Genomic DNA, 20,718 nt, shown 5'->3' on the forward strand with positions numbered 1-20,718 from the left:
TTGCATAATTTAATAGTATTGAACATTATATGATTTGAGACTTTCACGGCCAAAAGCATTAGAGTGATTTATTTTTGGGGTATAATGCAGGGTTGCTCTACTTATTTCTTCTTTGACCAACGATTCGGAAGGTATTACAGCGTATGTTGCCTCATGATCAAGACACATCTGCCCTGATGATGGACACTGTAATGATGTACGAAAAGTTGCTTAAAGAAGGAGGTCGCGCAACACGGCATAATACTCTAAAATAAATATAATAACAATTTATTTTTCGGAAAAGCTTTTAGCCACAGCTTGCATAATTATAATAATGCTTGCTGAAGTCCCCGGCGTTACCGGGGTTTTACTCAAAGTTTTTAGAAATAATATAAAGACAGTAATTTTTCTCTTAATTTGAATGTCAACTTTACAAAATTTTATCAAGAAGTATTACAACTCTGCTTTAAAGGGCGGGAAAAGGGGACGGAGGTAGTTTTTCGAAATCGAACGAGTTGAAATTGTTTTGCAAAGTGTGTTAATTTTCATCGATAAAGGAATAAAACTGTGGATTTGTATACAAAACAAACCCACTCACATACAGTCTTCTTTCATTGTGTTAATTAGAAATAATAATTAAATTAAATAAATATGATTTACATTAATATGTTTTTAACAATTTATAAAATTATTATTTATAATTCTTCTCCGTTCGTATGGTAGTGGGTCAGAGGGGAACATCTAGTTCAGTGGGACAGCGTAGGACCTCAGGCGTCGCTTTGTGGACCTTATCAATCCCGCTGGGGAGTAAATGCAGCGGGACATAACAATAATAAATGTAATTTTTTATTAGTTTCAATGCCAAAGTTTAAACATGATATAAGTATAATATACGTATAAAATCAATTCTTTCACAGTCCTCTCCAGGGTTTCCTGTTCTGAGGCGGCCTGTAGTTTTTTAAACTTTTGCATTTAGTTTCAACATCCTTAGCGATCGGCAATATAGATTTCGTCGAAACCGACCGTGTGGCAATCTGCTCGGGTATGTGACGCATATTTAGGGGCTATACTTGGAACGTTTCGGAGAAACTCAAACAGTCGGGTTGGATATCTCCAAAACCTTTGATTGGGTCTGGCAGCGGGCACTTGTCGGAAAGTTAACATCGTAGGGGATCCATTCAAACCTGCATAGTTGGACTGTCTCAAAGGCAGAAGAATTTAAACCGTGGTTGACGGCTCTTCGGAAGAAAAGGAATCTCCGCACCAAATCAATGCGGGGTGCCACAAGGATCTGTGATGTCGCCGACACTGTTTTTGTTACACATAAATGATCTCGTTGAATGTGTACCAATTTATTGCCACGCTGACGACAGCACCGTTCACGACGGTTATCTTTTTGACACGCCCCCTTCCACTGTTGATGTCCGTGCAGCTCGGGAAGTTTTGAGACAAGTGGAGGAAAATAATCTGGCCCACCATGTAGTGGGCAAACGCATCCGCCACTAAGACCTGAACAAACCTCACCCGATGAATCCGTGCACCCCTGCTAAGTCACCAAACGTAGCGAACCACTTGAAGTGACCTATGGCAGAGGTGTTGCTTATCCAATAAATGTTTCCCGGGGCGGCGGTACCCATACCCGCCTCCCAAATTGAAAAAAATTGTACTACTTAATTAATTTCACTTATCACGGAAAAGAAAGCTAATAAATAACAAAATATTTTATTTACTCAAAATTTGATATTACTCATATATTTGAACTTTTAATCATTGATAATATTAAGATGATATTAATAAATCTAAACAAAATAAGACACAGAAAAATAAAAATATAACGGTCACAAGGAATTGAACCCAGGATCTCTTGTCTTTCCGGGACAGACTTTAACTTTAAATTTGAACTACAATTTTTCAAAATTATCATATCATCTGCGAAATGACACAGTTTTCATGTTGTTTTCATACTAAAACACCTGTTTTTATGAATCATGTTGGTGTTTTTCATTTTTATTATCAAACACGCAATCATTCTCAATGAATATCTGATACCATTGGTCACCAACTTTGCAGGATGTTTATTTAAGAAAATTATAAAATTTAATAAAAGTTGTGTTCTAAAATAATTTCTTAAATATCTTTACAATTCAAATCATTTGAACAAAAATATTTGTAAAAGTTTAATTCTTTTTCAATAGCCTCATCCGTACAATCCACACAATTCAGTCACTAAATACTTGAACATTAATGGAAAGGTTCGTATGCATTATAATAGTTGCAATTGATTTCATACACTTTAGATTTTGTTCCTTTAACTGCTAAAGTATTTATTTGATAGTTGGGAACAGTTTAAAATAGTTAAATGAGATTTAAAGTTATGGAGTTTTTTTAAATACAATCACATAATTCCTGGAAACATTTTATTTATGGGTGATATTTGATGGGTTCTCATCGGGTAAGATCTATAATTATTATTGCTGTACGGAATTCGGCATCTAAAGAAATATGTAATTTATTTCGTCGGCTATTTTTTTTACATTAGCACCCTCAGGACCATGTTATCAGAAAACCTAGACAAACCTCACCCCATGAACCGGGCACCCCTGCTAATTTTCCAAATGTAGCGAAACTCTTGGGGTTACCAATGGCAGCGGTGTTGGTTAAACAATAAATAGTTTTCATTTGCTTTCCAAATTCTGGTTAACAAGTGAAAAAGGGGATCGAAATCACACGTTGAAAATAATCTAATTAATCCGAAAGTCAGAAACTGGCTTGTTATTTGTTATTTAGCCAAACATTCAGAAATAATTCAAATCTCTAATATATTATTATGGTATTACTTAACTTCAATTATTTTCATTAGAAAAATGATAAATTATTTTTTTCTGTGTTCGTTGTTTCAATGGTTTGTTACTTCTGAAAATTTATTAGGTACTATTTTCACCTCTGAAAGAAAAATGTTTCCAATATTAAAAACTAACAGCTATCGTCGGATCAGCACGAATTATTTTGAGTGCAGCTATCACAATATACAATTTGGTTTAGAAACAAACAACTTTCGTGAGAACGTTAAACAAAATCACTTACAAATAATGCGGATTTATAAAATCAAATAATGAAAAAAACTCTTTCAAGGACAGGAATTTTAACGGATACAAAGTAATGGTTTGAAAAACAAACACAGACATTAATTACATGAGTTATTGTTGTGAAATGTTATCTTTTACCCCGACGGTTAATATTTATTATGTCAACGACGTAAATAACGAAGTAGATACTAAATATGGGTATTATAATAATATTTGTCATTATTTTTTCAATGTTTTCTACGTTTCTCTATAGATTTGTCACAGAGAGTAAATTAAGTACCCAAATATCCTTTTTTGCTTTATTTTATTCCTTTTGGAGGGCTGAAAAGCATTTTTTTTAAATTCTACCTTACTTGTGCGCCATAGTAATATGCCCATGCTATCTAGCAGGGTAGATCGATTAAGGATTTATCAATAATGACGACAACTTGTCATCGTTCCCAAACACGACTGCAAATGGCTAATGTACAAATGACAATTAAAAACACTTTTATTGTGAAATTTTGTTAGATTGTTAGTAACCAACAGTCATACTCGGTAACGATGACAAGTTACCGACATTATCGATAAACGTTTATCGATCGATTATGTTAGATACCCTGCGATGCTACTACATTTATTTCGAGTTAACTAGGTAAGGGATATAGGCTAGCAATTTAATTATTCATTTTCTCTAATCTTCTTTATAAAAACCTGCTAAAACTGCAACATCTGTTTGTCAACATTTCATTGCCGTAAACAGCAATTACCTACTTAATTCGACTTTAATAGTCGCGACTTGAGCAGCAATCTATTTGGTTTTTTGTTCAGATATAACGGGCTTAAATCCCTTCATAAACAAAATAAATATATTAATTTTGGTTTATACTGAGTTTCAATATATTTTTTCTATGCTAGTACCGCACAAAAGACTTAACTGTTACCAACCGTCTGTTGGCTGTGAGACTATGGCATCCCCAATTGGGAATGTTGTTAAGTTGAAGGAGTGGAATGAAATGGAAGGAGAAAGGTGGAAAGTACCTGGCTATTCAGATTTGGTCACCAAACACGGCTAAATCCATTAAAGACCACATTTTAACGCTGAATTTTGGTATTTATGGATTTAAGTGACTATTTGTGAATAGTAAAATGCTAACAACCTTTCCTCTTCAGCATCTGCATTTTCCTACCATTAAATCAAGGTTCCCTAGTATGTATTATTGTGACAATTATACTACAGTCTCTGCCTACAAATATGTTATAATCTTATAATTATTCTTTCTCTCTTTTTTTTCATTTCTTTCTTTTAGTTCTTTTCGTTTTTTTCAAACTTTCTTTCTTTTTTTCGTTTCTTTCTTTTCTTTCTTTTCTCTCTTTTCTCATTTTTCTTTTCTTTTCTATTCTTTGTTTTGTTTCTTTTCTTTATTTCCTTTCTTCCCTTTCTTTCATTACATTCCTTACTTCCCGTTATTTTTTTATTTTATTTTATTTCTTTCCTTTCTTTCCTTTGTTTACTTTCTTTCCTTTCTTCCTTTTTTCCTTTCTTTCCTTTCTGTTCTTTCTTTCTTTTATTTCTTTCCTTTCTTTCCTTTCTTTCCTTTCTTTCCTTTCTTTCCTTTCTTTCCTTTCTTTCCTTTCTTTCCTTTCATCCTTTAGTTCCTTCTTTTCCTTTCTTCCCTTTCGTCCCTTTCTATCCTTTCTGTCCTTTCTTTCTTTTCTTTCTTTCCTTTAGTTATTTTCTTTCCTTTCTGTCCTTTCTTTCTTTCATTTCTTTGCTTTTTTTATTTTAAATTTTATATAATTTATACTCTGACCGTCAAATAGCTATCCCGTATGTAAATGGCACTAGTGTCGTCAATTCTGAATAAATGACTTCCCAGTTTTCCTCTCATTGGGTTTCAAAGCGTTTCCTTAAGGTGGATATCATTATTCCACTGACTTCGGGCAGTTAAAACTCTTGATTGATCAACATATTAATTATTTAAATGTATTTTATTGGGCATTACGTTAGATTAGGTTTGGTTAGGTGAATATGCAGCAGCAGATTTTTTTAAATTAATTTGTTAATAGTTTTGTTTCTGATTAATTTCAGATAACGGCAGCTGTTACCACATACCTGGTGATTCTCATTCAGTTCCACGAACAGGCGGATATCTAAACAAAAAGCTGCACATTACTGTACTTTAAGGCGCTGGTAAACGAATAAGATAAATTCCCTATTGCCGAAAAAATGTCTGGCTCCTTTGCTCGGCAATAGTCTTGACGGGAAAGTTGTTGGTCGTCAATATGTGTTCCGTCGAGTTTGCAAAATACAGAATTGTCCATTTTAAAGACATCCATAGCTTAGGTCCCAGTAAAATTAATTGTTTTATAAGAATTAGTTTTTTTTTAAATGTATGTTTATGACCACATGAAGCGAATCTATTTTAAGTTTAATAATAAAATTATAAACCGTATATTTAGAAATGTTATGAAGACCTTTTATGAAGGCTTCAACTAATCATGCATAATGTTTGATAATTGATTGTATTGTCAAAATAAGTGTTTATTATCGTTAAATTGTGAGGGTTATCATTTTTTTGACCAAACTATTTGCAAATACAGTAAAAATAATCATTAATTATTTTGGAGATTTTATAATGTTGTATTAAGTACCTATATTGAAAGGTATTTTTTTAATATAATTAATATTTATGATATACCTCTACCAAAACCAACCTTTAGATAATTATAATGCATAAGTATTAAATTGTGTAAAAATAACAAAACGTTTATAAAGTCACATTAATGAAATTGTGTCAGAAAGTGATTCGAAAGAAAATAATGATTTTAGAATCTCACGGCCAAAGCATTATCCTGATTTTTTGGGACATTATTCCGTGTAGCGTTTCCTACTTCCTGGCCATTTAATTTTTATTTAATCAAGACGCACGGACAACGCAGTGAGCAACTAGCAAATAAATAACTAACCTCTCAGGCCTCTAGCATATTAATTGTTATATTTCTTAAAGGCGCTGGCAGATGGTCGTATAATTTGTGTTTCCGCTTTGCAATAAAATCTAAATAAATAGAATATTTTTCGAAATATCCGAAAACTAAAAACTGTTTTTGAAGGGTGATAAAATACGCTATTAAATTTTATTCTTAGAAGTAGACATATAATTTTTGGTATATTCAAATTTTGATTGCAAACACAAAAAAGTTTGAAAATGGCTCACCTTATGTATTTTCGTCTAAACATTAAACCAAAATTACTGATAATAAAAAAACACGTTTTGTTAGACAAATGTATTGCAAACATTTCAGTTACCTTATTATTTTGTCGTTTTATATAAAAATAATTAATTAAAATTGGCAAAGTTTTATAAATTTTTCTCAAATTGCGGTCCAAACCTTTGGTTTCACAGAGGTATATATTTAATTTATTTTGTAGTTAACTTCTAGATTTGAACATAAAGCGTGGTGTCTAACATCGTTCAATCATACCTACTTCTCACCAAGGGAGACACAAAGATTTCAATAAGACCATATAAGCTGTTTTTAAAAGCGAACAAATAGATTCAACGGATAATACCTATTTGTTCCCAAACCTGAACGAATTAGCCAGACGGTATATGGAGTCAAAATGCAAATGGTGAAATCAATTATAACTATAATAATTTATTCGGGCCTTCACATCAATGTTCACGTATTTATTAACGTATTGTACGGGCGTCATGTGGACTGAACCATGAAATATTTTCATAAGAAAATTCTTTCTCCTGATGTCAGTTCAAGCTACATTTTTCATGTACGCAAATTGTGTTCTAGAATTAAATACTTTATATTATTATTTTCTTTTTATGTGACCTATAAAATTCTATCAGGGTCTGTAACGGAAGCTCTCAGGTCAACAAGCGCCTGATGCTTTTAACTCTATAAAATAAACATGAAAAACACAACCTATTTTGTAACGGAAAATTGAACCAAAACAAAATATTACCAAATTAGAACAACATTTTTTTGTGTGAAAATGGCGGTGTTTATATGTGTTTTAAGGGTTTTTTCGAGTCAAGCTTTGTTATTGAAGTTGTCAATAGTCGAATATTAGACGTCAGGTGGTAATTTTGACGTTCTAACACGTAACATTTGTTATATGGGATGAGATCTATGAGAATGGGTAGCTTCTATGACTCGTTCTTGTGTTTAACAGCTTGGCTGTGGAATTATTTGCCAGCCTCTGGGTTCCCTTCCTCATACAACAGGTAGACTTCCAAAAGACCCTTCACACAGCATCCACAAAGATGACATAGGACTTGAGGGAAATTATATTTTTTAGAAAAAAAAATTAAATATAAAAGAACTCTCAAATTACAATTGGAGGTTTTACACAAAAGTTATTCCAAAAAATAAAAATAGGTTGTTATTACTTAAATTTGTCTACAATTACAAATGTGTCAGTTTTGAAATTGCGTCTTGGTTCAATTAACCGTTGTTATCTTTAGTTTATCGATTTACCTTCCCTCGATTCTATAAAAAGAAATATGTGTATTTTTTCGGTTAATAATGATGAAGGTTTTGGTTATTAAGATTTAGTAAGTCTGTCCACCGAGATTGTGAGATACTTTTATTTGAAGCATGTTTACAATAATATAACTGTTAGGCTCTCAGAAACTATCTTATTAAATAAAACTCCGGCTCCAACAAAACACTTGGACTTTTAATGTGATAGATTAACAAGAGGCTTTGACATTCTAATTTGCAGGCGGTTGGAATAACATGGTCCCCGGCCTTGAAGTTCCCCCTTATATATTATCCCCTTGGTCTCTCCATTACTCGACAGCTAAAGCCTTCTATGGGTAATCTAACCTAATAGACCACTACGCGTCCTATCTATGGGTGATCTATTTCATTAACATCAAGAATATTACAAAAAAAAAACTTCTAACTTTTTACAATCTGCTTCAACAAATTTGGAAAAAAAACTGTTCAATCTTAAGATAAGTGAACAAAATTATAATGCACTTTAATCTGGAATCATTTTCAAGACAAGATGTTAATTTATTAATTTATTAACGCCCTATTTAGGGGCTATTACGTAAGAATAGTAAACATTATATATTGTTTCAGTAGATATTATTTATTATATATAACTAAACTGTCTCAGTAACAATCATTTGTATTGGTTAAGTGATAAATTAAAGATGTCCACTGACGGTATAATTATTGCCTCCATAAGTATTCTGAGCAATGAGGAATACATAAGGTAGTTAATACCAGAATTTCTACACTGAAATAAATGTCAACTTTTAGTATTACGTAGTGGAATCCGAATCAATGCAAGCAATTCTGGACTATCATATGAAGAATTTTATAGAAATACCAAGTCAGTGAAAATCATACTGTCAGACAATTTAAGCATATTCACTTAATTTAAAAGAGTGTTGTAGTTCAAAAAAATGTTATGTATTATTGTTAAGTATGTAGTTAGTCAGAAAGCGAAATATTTATGTATTCTTTGAACTATAATAAATAAATAAACAATAAAGTTTTCTTGAATGTAATTTGCTCCTCATTACTAAAAGATTCAATAAAGTAGGTATTATTAATCTGACAACCTTTATCTGACCCCTGTATCCTGTTGTCGAGGGGGCAAGTGCTGGGGTGCATATTGTTTTTTGCAATTATTTTATCCGAATGTATTGTATTATGGTTCAGGTTTACTCAGAACTGTGCATTACTGAAGGTTCCAATTCTCGAAGTCAACTCTTAGATCAGCGATGTCATCAGCTATCAGAAGGTTGAAGTAACCAAAGCGCACACCAGCTCATAAGTTCGGTGAACGTGTTTCTTTGGGAGTGCCAGCCCAAAGCCTGGAACAAACTACCACACAATTTAAGAATGATTAAAGACTCGAAATAATTCAGAACGACGCTTAAAACTCATCTCTTCAGAAAATAATATCCGTAAATGGTACAGTGCATTAAACTCAGCTATTGGTCATATGGAAATTCAAAATACATGGTATGACTGACACACACCGTGGCATGTTTACGAACCACATTTTTCACCAAAATCACACATTTCAACAAATACAAATTATCATTGATGGACCATCTAGACAAGAGTATAAAAACATAAAACACAAACTTTATACAAAGACACCAGAAACACTAGGCAATAAAAGCATTCAACAATCTTTCACTCGATACAAAACGTGATGAAAACAACAAAACATTACAGTTACAAAATTAAAAGATGGATTTAAGAACAAAAAATTCGTAAGTTAAAAGATAAAACAGATATATATTTTACACAATACGTTACTGTATGATTCATTATATACATCCATAATAATATTTGGATAGCGTCGTTTTTGTGCAAAATCACCCCATACCTTATAATATTAGCTTATTTTTTATTGGTGTAGTTTATTTTTAATTAATCTCAGTTTATTTTATTATATTTAAATTAATTATCTTATGTTTATTTTTTTTATTTCATGACGTTTTTTTTGTGGCTATTTTATATTTTTATTTGATTTTATCAAATTGAAAAATGGGGACCTCAGCCATTGATATAATTCATCTAAGACCTCCGCACGAGTGACAAAGTATTTTACTGGAGTTGGACGTATTGATAATATTAAAGGGTATTTGGTGCAATAAATCGTTTATCATACAAACATCTATTTTGCGTTTAGAGTCTTAGGATTGGCATTAGTTCGGAATATTAAAATATTTTCGAGGTGTTTTCCTTTTCAATGCATATATTGGATTTTCTACAGCCTAGTTTCTTGTCAACACGGCCATTCAAACAGGCATCAAATTTGAAGGAAAAAGTACACTAAACCGTACTTTACGTATTTTGCATTTACGTGTCTGATTGCCGATTGCATTGATCTATTGGACAGTTGGTGACAATAATCAGTTCCGATAATCTTTGTTGCATTAAAAAATTCTCATTTAAATTCATTTTTTTAAATCCTATAAAGTGTGTGAAATTTATTTACAAAAATCGATTTGTAGCCAAGTGAAGAAATACTTTGGTTTCCCAACTAGGCATTGTGTGTTCAACGGTCTTATATCATTGCACAAGAAATAAATTATTAATACTTTCACAATAATTCGGAGCACGTGTTCACGGAGCTGGGCTTATTCTGTTATCATATAAGGAAGAAACGCCAAAAAAATTAGTATTTTTTGAAAACGTGTTCCGAAGTCGCAGAAACATGGTCGTGTTTCGTGGCTACATTTGAATTAATTCCGACAAATTCGTTCCAAAACATTGTTTTTTTCAGACCTATACACCAGATTTTAGTTTTCTAGACGATGAATTAGTAACTTCCCGAGTGTTCAGTTAGAAATATTTTACTAATACATTTATCAGAATTAAGTAGAATTAATCCCGTGGAAAAATCAATTTTCTAGGGGCTGCTGGGGCGAATTCGACCGTAGGTCCGTCCAATACGCCGGGCCACGAGCCTTATAATTTTCTACACGCCTTCTTCACTTATGTTGTTATGATTCTCAGTCTTAGTATTTGCTAGGGCGGTTTCGATAGTAGATGCGTCCAATACACCGGGGATGCACGTCTCATGATTCAGAGTTTATTATAGTGTATTGTGTCATTCAACTTCTTGTGCAAATGTGTCCACCATATTATTACATCGATTGTTGTAGCCCCTGAATCTCTTGTTTTCACTTGACCCAATCTTTATTGTCCCTTGTTTTTCTTAGTTGTTGTTTAATTCTTTCATAATTTTGAACAGTTGGTACATAGCTGTTAATTTCGTATACTTTTACGTCAACATATATGTGTTCAAGCAGCAAAGCAGTAAGGTTAAAACAGACTCTCTTCAAAAGAAAATTACCGTATGGCTAGAAAGTGGGAGAACGAGATCGGAAAGCTTCCTGAACGAAATTATTGTCTGGCTGAAGAAAGACCCTTAAGTGGAATTATTCCGATTTTCTACCTATTATCCTATACATATTTATAATTTTTGTATTACAATATATGTGCAACACTGTATTATTGTTTTTATATGTATGGCGTTCCTGGCGTTTGCCCAGTTTGGGGTATTATTATTAATATTAATAATACATATGTAAAGAGTGCGGCGGGTATTGATGAAATTTTTCACGCTTGACCTTCAAAACAAGAAGAAAGTGACTGTTTACACGAGAATTCGAATAATCACCGCAATCCCTTTTCCCACCCTCAAAGCAGCATTTCCATACTTCTTGATGAAATTTTGCCCACTCGACGTTCAAAATAAGGGGAAAAATACTGTGTACAAGTGATTTCAAAGAACTCTGAGTAAAACCCGGGCAACGCCGGGACTACAGACAAATAAAATGAAGTAAACAAAAGTTAATCTAAAATCTTAAATCATATTTGAAGTAAACAACTTCACATTATTTCAAATGACTTGATTTAGAGTTCTACAGAATAAGTTTAAAAACCAGCAAAAAAATAATTTCTCCCATAACATTCCGGTGAGTGGCTGAGTTGGCATTGCTGGTTCCCACACGAGTGAGTTCATTTCCTCGGCTGGCTGGTTCAAGTCCTCCATCACGACACAAGCAACATTTTTTGACTTACTGTGATGGTAGTATGAGATTTTATTAATTAATTAATTAATTTACGCCCTTCGAGCTTATAAATAAAACAAGAATAAATTAATTACATAACATAGTGCATAGTAACATCTGTACATTTGTAGAAATGTGTTAGATATTTGTATAGCGCCCTTGCAAACGGCGCTATCCAAATCAACAAAATATTATTATTAATCAAATTTATATAATGATAAAAGAAATAACAATATTTTAAATCCCAGCTGCATAAATGGGATTCAAAATTCAATATATTTGTATTGGCAGAACATCAATAATAGAAGAATTAAAAAATATATAACATAGGAACAAAATGAATCAATTTAAAACACGTAAGTACAACAAACACAAAGAAGAGAAAATATAGAAAAGAGAAAAGGGGATTAATATTATATTTATTATAAAGGGAGAAAAAACAAAATTAAGGCGATGCACTTCGTCGTTTAATATTTTGAATCAAGCCGCTATCAATAACACACCTTACGTAGATGGCAATAAGGCTTAAATTTCCACTTAACACCATCAACCTGTTTTGATGCAAGAAAAAAACATGGCCAAAAAGTGCCTTTTATTTTATTTTGTGGATGTTCAGGCACAAATATTTAAATGTTTTCCGATCATTTTATAAATAACTTAATTTGCCACATTATACAATAAAACCATAACCGAAAATGGGTTCGTAAATAGGAGATTTTGAACTTTAAAGCAGTTTTCATAGGCCTTATATATTTTTTTCTGGACTTATAAAAAGACTTATCTAAAAAATACTAGATTATTTCAAAGGCCAAGATGTATTCTACTCGCAGTATTTAATTAAAGCATCTGAAACATTTCTAGGCGACCAAATTTTCAAACCAAAAACACATGATTTTTCATTACTACGCAGTGCATCGCCTTAACATAAATAGAAAAAAGTAAGGTATAAGGTGAGTATTCACTTAAAAAAGTAAGTAACAGTTAATAAAATTTAATAATTTACAATAATATTAATAAAAATTAATAAAAACAAAATATGTTTGTAAATAAAGTTGGTTGTTTACAGGTAAAAAAAATAATAAGCAGTACTAGTACATATTGAATTATTTGGCGTGTTGGAAATAAGCCGACGTAGCTGAGGGGTCCCGAGCATCTGACCGGACATTAGAAGGTGCAGGTTCAATTCCCGTCGGCGGCATTTATTTTTACTCGGGAGATATTTTCAATTTTTATGTATCTTTCAGGCGACTAATTATTGCTTATGATAATTTGTTATCCATTGTGCTATGCATAAAAAACCTTGTCTTATAAAAATTAGTTTATCATTAAAAAATAATAATATTTAACAAGTCGAAAATATTTCACCAATAAATGAAGATATTATCTATATGTCTCGACGCCATCTAGTGAGAAATTTAGCACTAACAAAGCCTTTCCTACAAAAATAGGTTGTTTACAGCTGGAAAAAATATAATAAGCAGTAATTGTTGATTAAAGTACTAGTACATATTGAATTATTTGGCATGTTGGAAATAAGCCGACGTAGCTTAGTGGTCCAAAGCATCTGGCCGGACATCAGAAGGTGCGGGTTCAATTCCCGTCGGCGACATTTATTTTTACTCGGGAGATATTTCAGGCGGCTAAGTATTGCTTATAATAATTTGTTATCCTTTGTGCTATGCATAAAAAACGTTAACTTATAAATATTAGTTTATCATTAAAAAAATAATGTATTAATTTTTATAAAAGTACCAAATCGAATTATTATCAAATTATTATTCCTGTGCATAATATTTGCTTATGTAGGTAGATACCTACCATTTAATGTCTTAATCTGTGTGATTAGTAATGTCTTGTGTATATTAAAATAAAAATAAATTTACTAGCCCTTAAAACAATATTTGAAAAGTAAACAAATTTCGTCCGTTGTTTGAAATCCATGAAATAATGCTATAATCCATATAATATGACCGTGTTTCCATTACACGCAGCTTTAGAAACATGTTGTGATGATTATGATTTTTAAAGGGCTCGTTTGTTTGTTCAGAGTTCAGCTTAATGAGAATGTAAATAAACTGTACGATTTTATAACGACGGAATACGACAGTATCAGTATTTGTTCGAACACGTGTTCCGCTGTCCTCATAAAACATTCGCTATTAACTAGAACTAGAACAAAACATGCACACCAACTACTAATACCAAAAACCAACACATCCTTTGGACAAACACACTACAGATTCCAGGCTATAAAACTATACAATTCACTTCCAACACAATATAAAACATCTAATCTTACAGAATACAAAAAACACATATGGAACTGGCTACAATCCATTTAATTTTTATTTTTTTATATTTCACTTTCTTTTGTTGTTCTTGTTATAACTATGGAAAAATCGATTTTATATTTTAATTATTATTGTTGCTCTGTGTAACTAACTCCACTTTTTTTAGTATTATATAACTTTATAATTGAAAAAGTCCTCCACAACACAGGTGAACTCCTAGCGTGGAGGACAATATACTATACCTTGGTAATACAAATATATTTAGGAATAAATAAAATAAAAAAAATGATATAAAAACTTTTTATTAGTCCGAATTTTAACAGGAAAACGAATAATTTGACTAGATTTTAAATAAGTTGTGCAGTGTAAGCAAGTACCCTATAATATTAATCATAGGTCCAACTCCAGTGAATTAGTAACAATTGAAGAGAAAGAACCCTTAACACAGCATCCTCAAAGATGACATACTACCCGAGGGAAATTATTTTGCCGTGTGGGTTTAATGTAAAAAAATAACTATAAACATACAGAACTAAATACGTGTCCCAGCGGTATGAGCTATGTGGTCTTGTACTTCCATCATCCTCACGTACTTTTGTGGGGAAATAGCATGATAGTTAGTAATTTCTTCATAAAGAAAACTGTCACTAAGAATTAGTAACAAACAAGGTAATATTATGCATGTAAAAATAAAACTTACATTACAATATCGAAGCCTGAAGACAGTTCTTCAACATCCAATACACAAGTCTAGAGTCTATCACTGATTGACTAAGTATTGACGAGCCCCCGACTACATGCGCATCTTACCCGTCCTTGCTATTTATACTCACTGCCCAGTATACTAAGTCTGTACGCCCAAGTGACTGGACAACCCCTAATCGTCGGACAATTACGTTTCAAATAATAACACAATGTTTGTCGTCACTTGGCCATGATTAAAGTGTTTAGTGTTGAATTGGTGGTTGTTGAGAATCAAGTGTACGTGATTTGGCGCTAAAAGCTTCGAGCTTGATTGAAAATGTATCTTTTAAATGTGAGTACACACAATTATTATTCAGTGTAATTAATATTCACAATCGTATAATAACGTTATTTGTAATTATTGGTTTGGTGTTCATTTTGTAAGGCTTATTTTAGTTTGTTTATCAGCATTATTATTTAAATAAAATACGATTTTTTACGCACGGTGTAATGATTTGTATATAATACTAGCTGTACCCGGCGTTGCTCTGGGCTTGTGAATAGTTTGGGATAAAGTTATGAGTTTTTGCATTCAATGTGCCTGTCAACTGGGTGCATTTTAAAAGCGGAAATACTATTATTATATTTATGTATATTTTTTATTTTTTTTATTGAAACATATAAACAAGGTTACAATTTTATGACAATATAAACAACAATATTTCAATCACTCTCCTAATAAAGCAGCTGCTTGTGTTTAGGAGAGGACAATAAAATATTTTTACATTTGTTTAAATTAAACTAAAAATATTTTTAATTTAACAAAAAAATAACAATAAAAGTAATAAAAATATTGCTTAGTTAATAGATGATTCAAAGAATTGAAAAGGCAAAAACATATTTCTAAACAATAAGTAAAGTTATGAGGTGCTACAAGAATATTTTAATTTTTTTTTTTTTTATATTTTTCGTAGTTTTCTTCCGATCGTATATCAAGGGGTAATTTATTAAATAATTTTACACCCTTGAATATATAGTGATGCTGTGCTGTTGTGGTTCGTGCTAGTGGCACGGTTAGTCCTCCAACAGATATTATTCTTTTGCTAATATTCAATTGTGGTAAATTATTTTTACTAAAGAAATCTTTATGTATTTGTAGAAGTGCAATTTTGTCATAAATTTTTGTAAGTTGGTGAACCGGGAAATCTTGAAAAACATTTATAGTTGGGTAGTAATATGGCTTTTTTAAGATGATTTTTATATATTATTTTTTTTTTATTGATACATTATTTTACAGTATTTCATATCTTAATTCAGTAATGTTGGCCTCACTGGGTTATTTACCCGTGCTGAGGCCCCCATTTTAAAATATACGAATTTATACATTTAAACAAAAAACAACATTAAAATAAAGATAAATTTAAACTAAAAATAAAGATTAGAAATTAAAATTTAATTTTCACACTAAAATAAAAATATTAAAAGAGAATGGAAATCGGCATTATAATAAGTATTTGTTTCAATTGATCGTGCCATATCTTCCTGGTGCGTCCTAGACTTCTTCAAGCATTCACTTCAAGTCATACATTGTTCTCACACCTTTTTCTTCGTTCATCACGTAAGCCTAATTTGTGTTGTGTCCTTTCTATAATTCACTTCATGTAAAATATCACGAAATCCACAATGTAAAAAAACTAAATATCGACAAAATATCTAAAAAATGTCGATTAAATATTGAGTAAATATAGACAAAATATCGACTATTATCGACAAAATATCGACTAGAAATCGACTATAATTTGATTCTATATCACATTCCAGTGTAAATAATTAAGTTTAAGTCTTCCTCTGGCGTCTCCAACCTTTTTTAACCGTTCACTACTGTATACCACATTGTTATTTTAGAAAATCTACATTATATCGACTTTTTTTACCGTTCACTACTGTATACCACATTGTTATTTTAGAAAATCTACATTATATCGAATTTTTTTTACGGTTCACTACTGTATACCACATTGTTATTTTAGAAAATCTACATTATATCGACTTTTTTTACCGTTCACTACTGTATACCACATTGTTATTTTAGAAAATCTACATTATATCGAATTTTTTTACGGTTCACTACTGTATACCACATTGTTATTTTAGAAAATCTACATTATATCGACTTTTTTTACCGTTCACTACTGTATACCACATTGTTATTTTAGAAAATCTACATTATATCGACTTTTTTTACCGTTCACTACTGTATACCACATTGTTATTTTAGAAAATCTACATTATATCGACTTTTTTTACCGTTCACTACTGTATACCACATTGTTATTTTAGAAAATCTACATTATATCGACTTTTTTTACCGTTCACTACAGTAGTGGTATAGTAAGGTATACAGATACCACATTGTTATTTTAGAAAATCTACATTATATCGACTTTTTTTACCGTTCACTACTGTATACCACATTGTTATTTTAGAAAATCTACATTATATCGACTTTTTTTACCGTTCACTACTGTATACCACATTGTTATTTTAGAAAATCTACATTATATCGACTTTTTTTACTGTTCACTACTGTATACCACATTGTTATTTTAGAAAATCTACATTATATCGACTTTTTTTACCGTTCACTACTGTATACCACATTGTTATTTTAGAAAATCTACATTATATCGACTTTTTTTACGGTTCACTACTGTATACCACATTGTTATTTTAGAAAATTTACATTATATCGACTTTAATTCAACTCCGTATCTCATAATGCATTAAGTCTTTAGAGAAGTTTGACTGTTGTTTTTGAGATGATATCGCTGCCGGAAATAGAAATAGGTGAATCGTTTGAAATGGTGACTTTCTTTGTGGCTGCCCAGAGAAACTCAGTATCAGATGGATTCAGCTTCAGCTTGTTTGAAGACATCCAACGAGTTATTGCTAGTATAGTAGTATCTTGGATAAACATATCCACTTTTCTATTTAATGTGTGACATCTATTGACTTATTCTACAAGTCTAAAAGTAAATTCCCTGCAAGGCTGAGGACCTGGGACAATTCCTGGATGCAACCGAATCTTTTTCTGATTTTCTGTTTCACGTTTTTCATTTGAGAACCGTTAATATTGTTAAGATTTTGTTCGTATGAAAAAAATGTTGTAACGATTGTTTGTGGTGCCAAACGAAATTATTTTACCAGCGTACTTAATTTAAATATATACGAAAATATATTTTGTGGCAACTTTCCGGATGTTCACTATTATACCGAGGAAAATAAAAACATGTATACTCTTTATCTTTGCTATTCACCAACAATCTTTTTTACAATACATTAATCTATAACCACAATCAATTATTTTCTTTTGTCGCCCTTTAAAAATAATTGAACGTGATTACATTAAAAGAAAAACCAATTATGAGAGGTGTGTACGGGACTGCCGTCTCGGTAACCAGTCGCCAAATGGTTCGCTTCGTTTAGTGAGTTAGCGGAGGTGCCCGAGTTCATGGGGTGAAGTTTGTCGATGTCCTGGCAGCAGATGCGTCTGCCGATCAAGTGTGGCGGGCCGGATCGTGAGTGTACGTTTGTGTTAGACCCATTGACCTCTCCACCTTGACTCTCTCAACCCATTGCCTTGCAATGCAGTGGGAGGGATGGATTCATACACCTGTGAATCTTGGACTCACTGACCCCCAAAAATTTTTCTCCTTTATTTCCTTAAAAGACTCTCCACACAGCATCCACAATATATAGGCCCTGAGGGATATTATTTTCACCAGAGCCTCCTGTGTGGAGAAAATCAAATGGGCTCCCCAATAGATCACACAACAAGAAAACAATTATAAAAGTAATCAATAGGTAGGTACTTACCATCATAATAAACAAAGAAGTTCCAAAACCAATCATTATTATTGAACTTAAATAATATCTTTCTGATTTTTCCGGTCAGTAGGCATAAGCTGTCATTCAGTTAGAATTATTTACATTCACAGAAACAGGTAACGATCATTACCGTTTACCAGATATTTTTTATTGTACAAATGGATATTAGTGTTATGTTAAGGTTTGAAGCATTCGATTCGATTTTAAGTGAAATTTGTAATAAAAATAATAATAATTTGTGTAGCGCCGTTTTTGTTAAAAAATAACTAAAGGGCGCTGTATAATTTATATGTATAATTTTATTATTTCAAAAAAGATTCAGAAAACATATAAAATGGCAGGTCACGTCAGATAAACACACTTTTATCAGGATTTTTAAACTTCGAGAAGATACGACTTCGAAAGTAGAAGGCACCATATTAAAAAACACCTGAAATTACATGATTTTACATTATTTTTATTTTACCCTTCACCACTAGTGTTGTAAGATTTTATTTTATTAACGAGAATAAGGAATACACACTAGTACAATGTTATAAACATAAATAAAGAAGAAACAACAACAAAAAACTGCTATGCAGTGATGATCAGAACAGATTAGGCACATTATAACATCAGCTAACATTGCATACGAGTGTGGAATAATAATAATAAAATTTATATTGCAGTTGAGGGTTAGTTCACTTCAAGTGAGCAATGTATTAATCTTTTAATCTATAACAGAATTGTAGACTGAAACCGTAGTATGATTGTCACAATAATACATGCTAGAGACCTTGATCTAATGGTGGGAACAAGTGAATCAATATCAATATTTAAGAGATATCCATTTAATAATTTGCAATTTTATATCAAAATGTGAAGTAAAACAAAAATTTCTTCTGTCACTTAACTTCAACAATTTCAATGAATGTAATAAAAACTCACAATTGATTGATACTAAATTAAAAATGATGGACTCTTTCGGTGCTTTATTGATCTCAGACAGTCAAATATTACTGTTCAAGCTAAAACAGGAATGGCAGAAATGACAATGAACCTTTTGATAACATATATAACAGAGCGAGAACAACAATTACAGATTGGCATACAAATGAGTAACTTAATGCCATTATACAATGGAGTCCCCCAAGGAAGTGTACTGGAACTGATTCTATTTGTTGTCTATATAAATGATAACTTGTATAAACACAATACTTACTAATACTAAAGCATTTTTGATGACCTCTATACGAATGCCATAAAAATAATGTTCAATGTCACTGCCAAGTTATAGAAAAAGTCAAAATAACTCTGAGTAGTAAGACGATTGAAAGAGGTTGTAGTAATCACAGTGTTTATTGAGTCAGTGTTGTCTTGAGATGATTAGTCCTCCATGTCGAACAACACCAGATGTAAGCGAAGAAGATGGTTATCGAGTGGTCGAAGCGATGAAGTCAGTGACTCTACACCGCATTGGTGGAGACGAGACTTGTAGATGGTGTCCAGCACTGGGGATGACGTTGACTCTTCCTGGTACTATGGAATACCATTTACTATACTTAAATCCACCACAATATTTTGTATGTACAATATAGTCGCTAAAATTAAATAAAAACTGATCCAAATAATACAAAATTATAACTACTGTCTTAAAAATAAAACATTGGGAAAAAAGGAAGTAAGCGTTTTCTTACAAATAGATAGAATAAGCCAAGACAAAGAGAATAACTTGAAAAAAAAAATTGAGTTGGGAAAATTCACGTCCGCAACACGGTATTGCCAAAACCGAAGGACCACCACCAAATTTCCTGGAAATCTAAAACCAAACAAATTAAAATTTTACAAACTCCATTCGACTGCATTGCTAATAATTCCAGATATGGATTCATTCTATTCGCTATTGTGTGTGATGGGAGTTACTCGAGTTGCAGCTGATCTTACTGATTTGATAAGCAGATTGCCTTTAGAAATCGCATCTATTATCTTCAGAAAACTTGATGACAATTCCTTGTTATCGGCATCCAAGGTTGACCCCGTGTGGTCTTCAGTCATCAAAGGAGATAAAGTTCTAAGGACCCGACTTCGCAGATATGTGCGTTCGTCAAGGATCTGCGATCCTCTTAATCTTCGGCGTTTCAATACCGAAGAACATTTGGCCAAAAAAACTTCCAAGTTGATGTTTGTTGCTGGCGCTACCTTTGGTTTCAACGCTATGAAAACTTTTGGACCCGAGGCCAGCAGGCCTCTGAAACGAAA

General features: G+C 32.0%; 1 protein-coding gene across 1 annotated transcript in view; it reads left to right on the forward strand.

Annotated features, from left to right (window-relative positions):
- LOC149412727 (gustatory receptor for sugar taste 43a-like) overlaps positions 1-20,718 on the forward strand; it is a 57,389-nt gene that overhangs the window by 11,773 nt on the left and 24,898 nt on the right. The window contains exon 9 of the mRNA XM_089645400.1: positions 5,137-5,222. Within this exon, the coding sequence (XP_089501526.1) occupies positions 5,137-5,222 (86 nt within the window). The remainder of the gene's footprint in view (positions 1-5,136; positions 5,223-20,718) is intronic.

This window comes from Hesperophylax consimilis, chromosome 22, assembly GCF_061612785.1.
Source record: "Hesperophylax consimilis isolate HC1 chromosome 22, BYU_Hcon_1.0, whole genome shotgun sequence".
Classification (NCBI taxonomy): domain Eukaryota; kingdom Metazoa; phylum Arthropoda; class Insecta; order Trichoptera; family Limnephilidae; genus Hesperophylax; species Hesperophylax consimilis.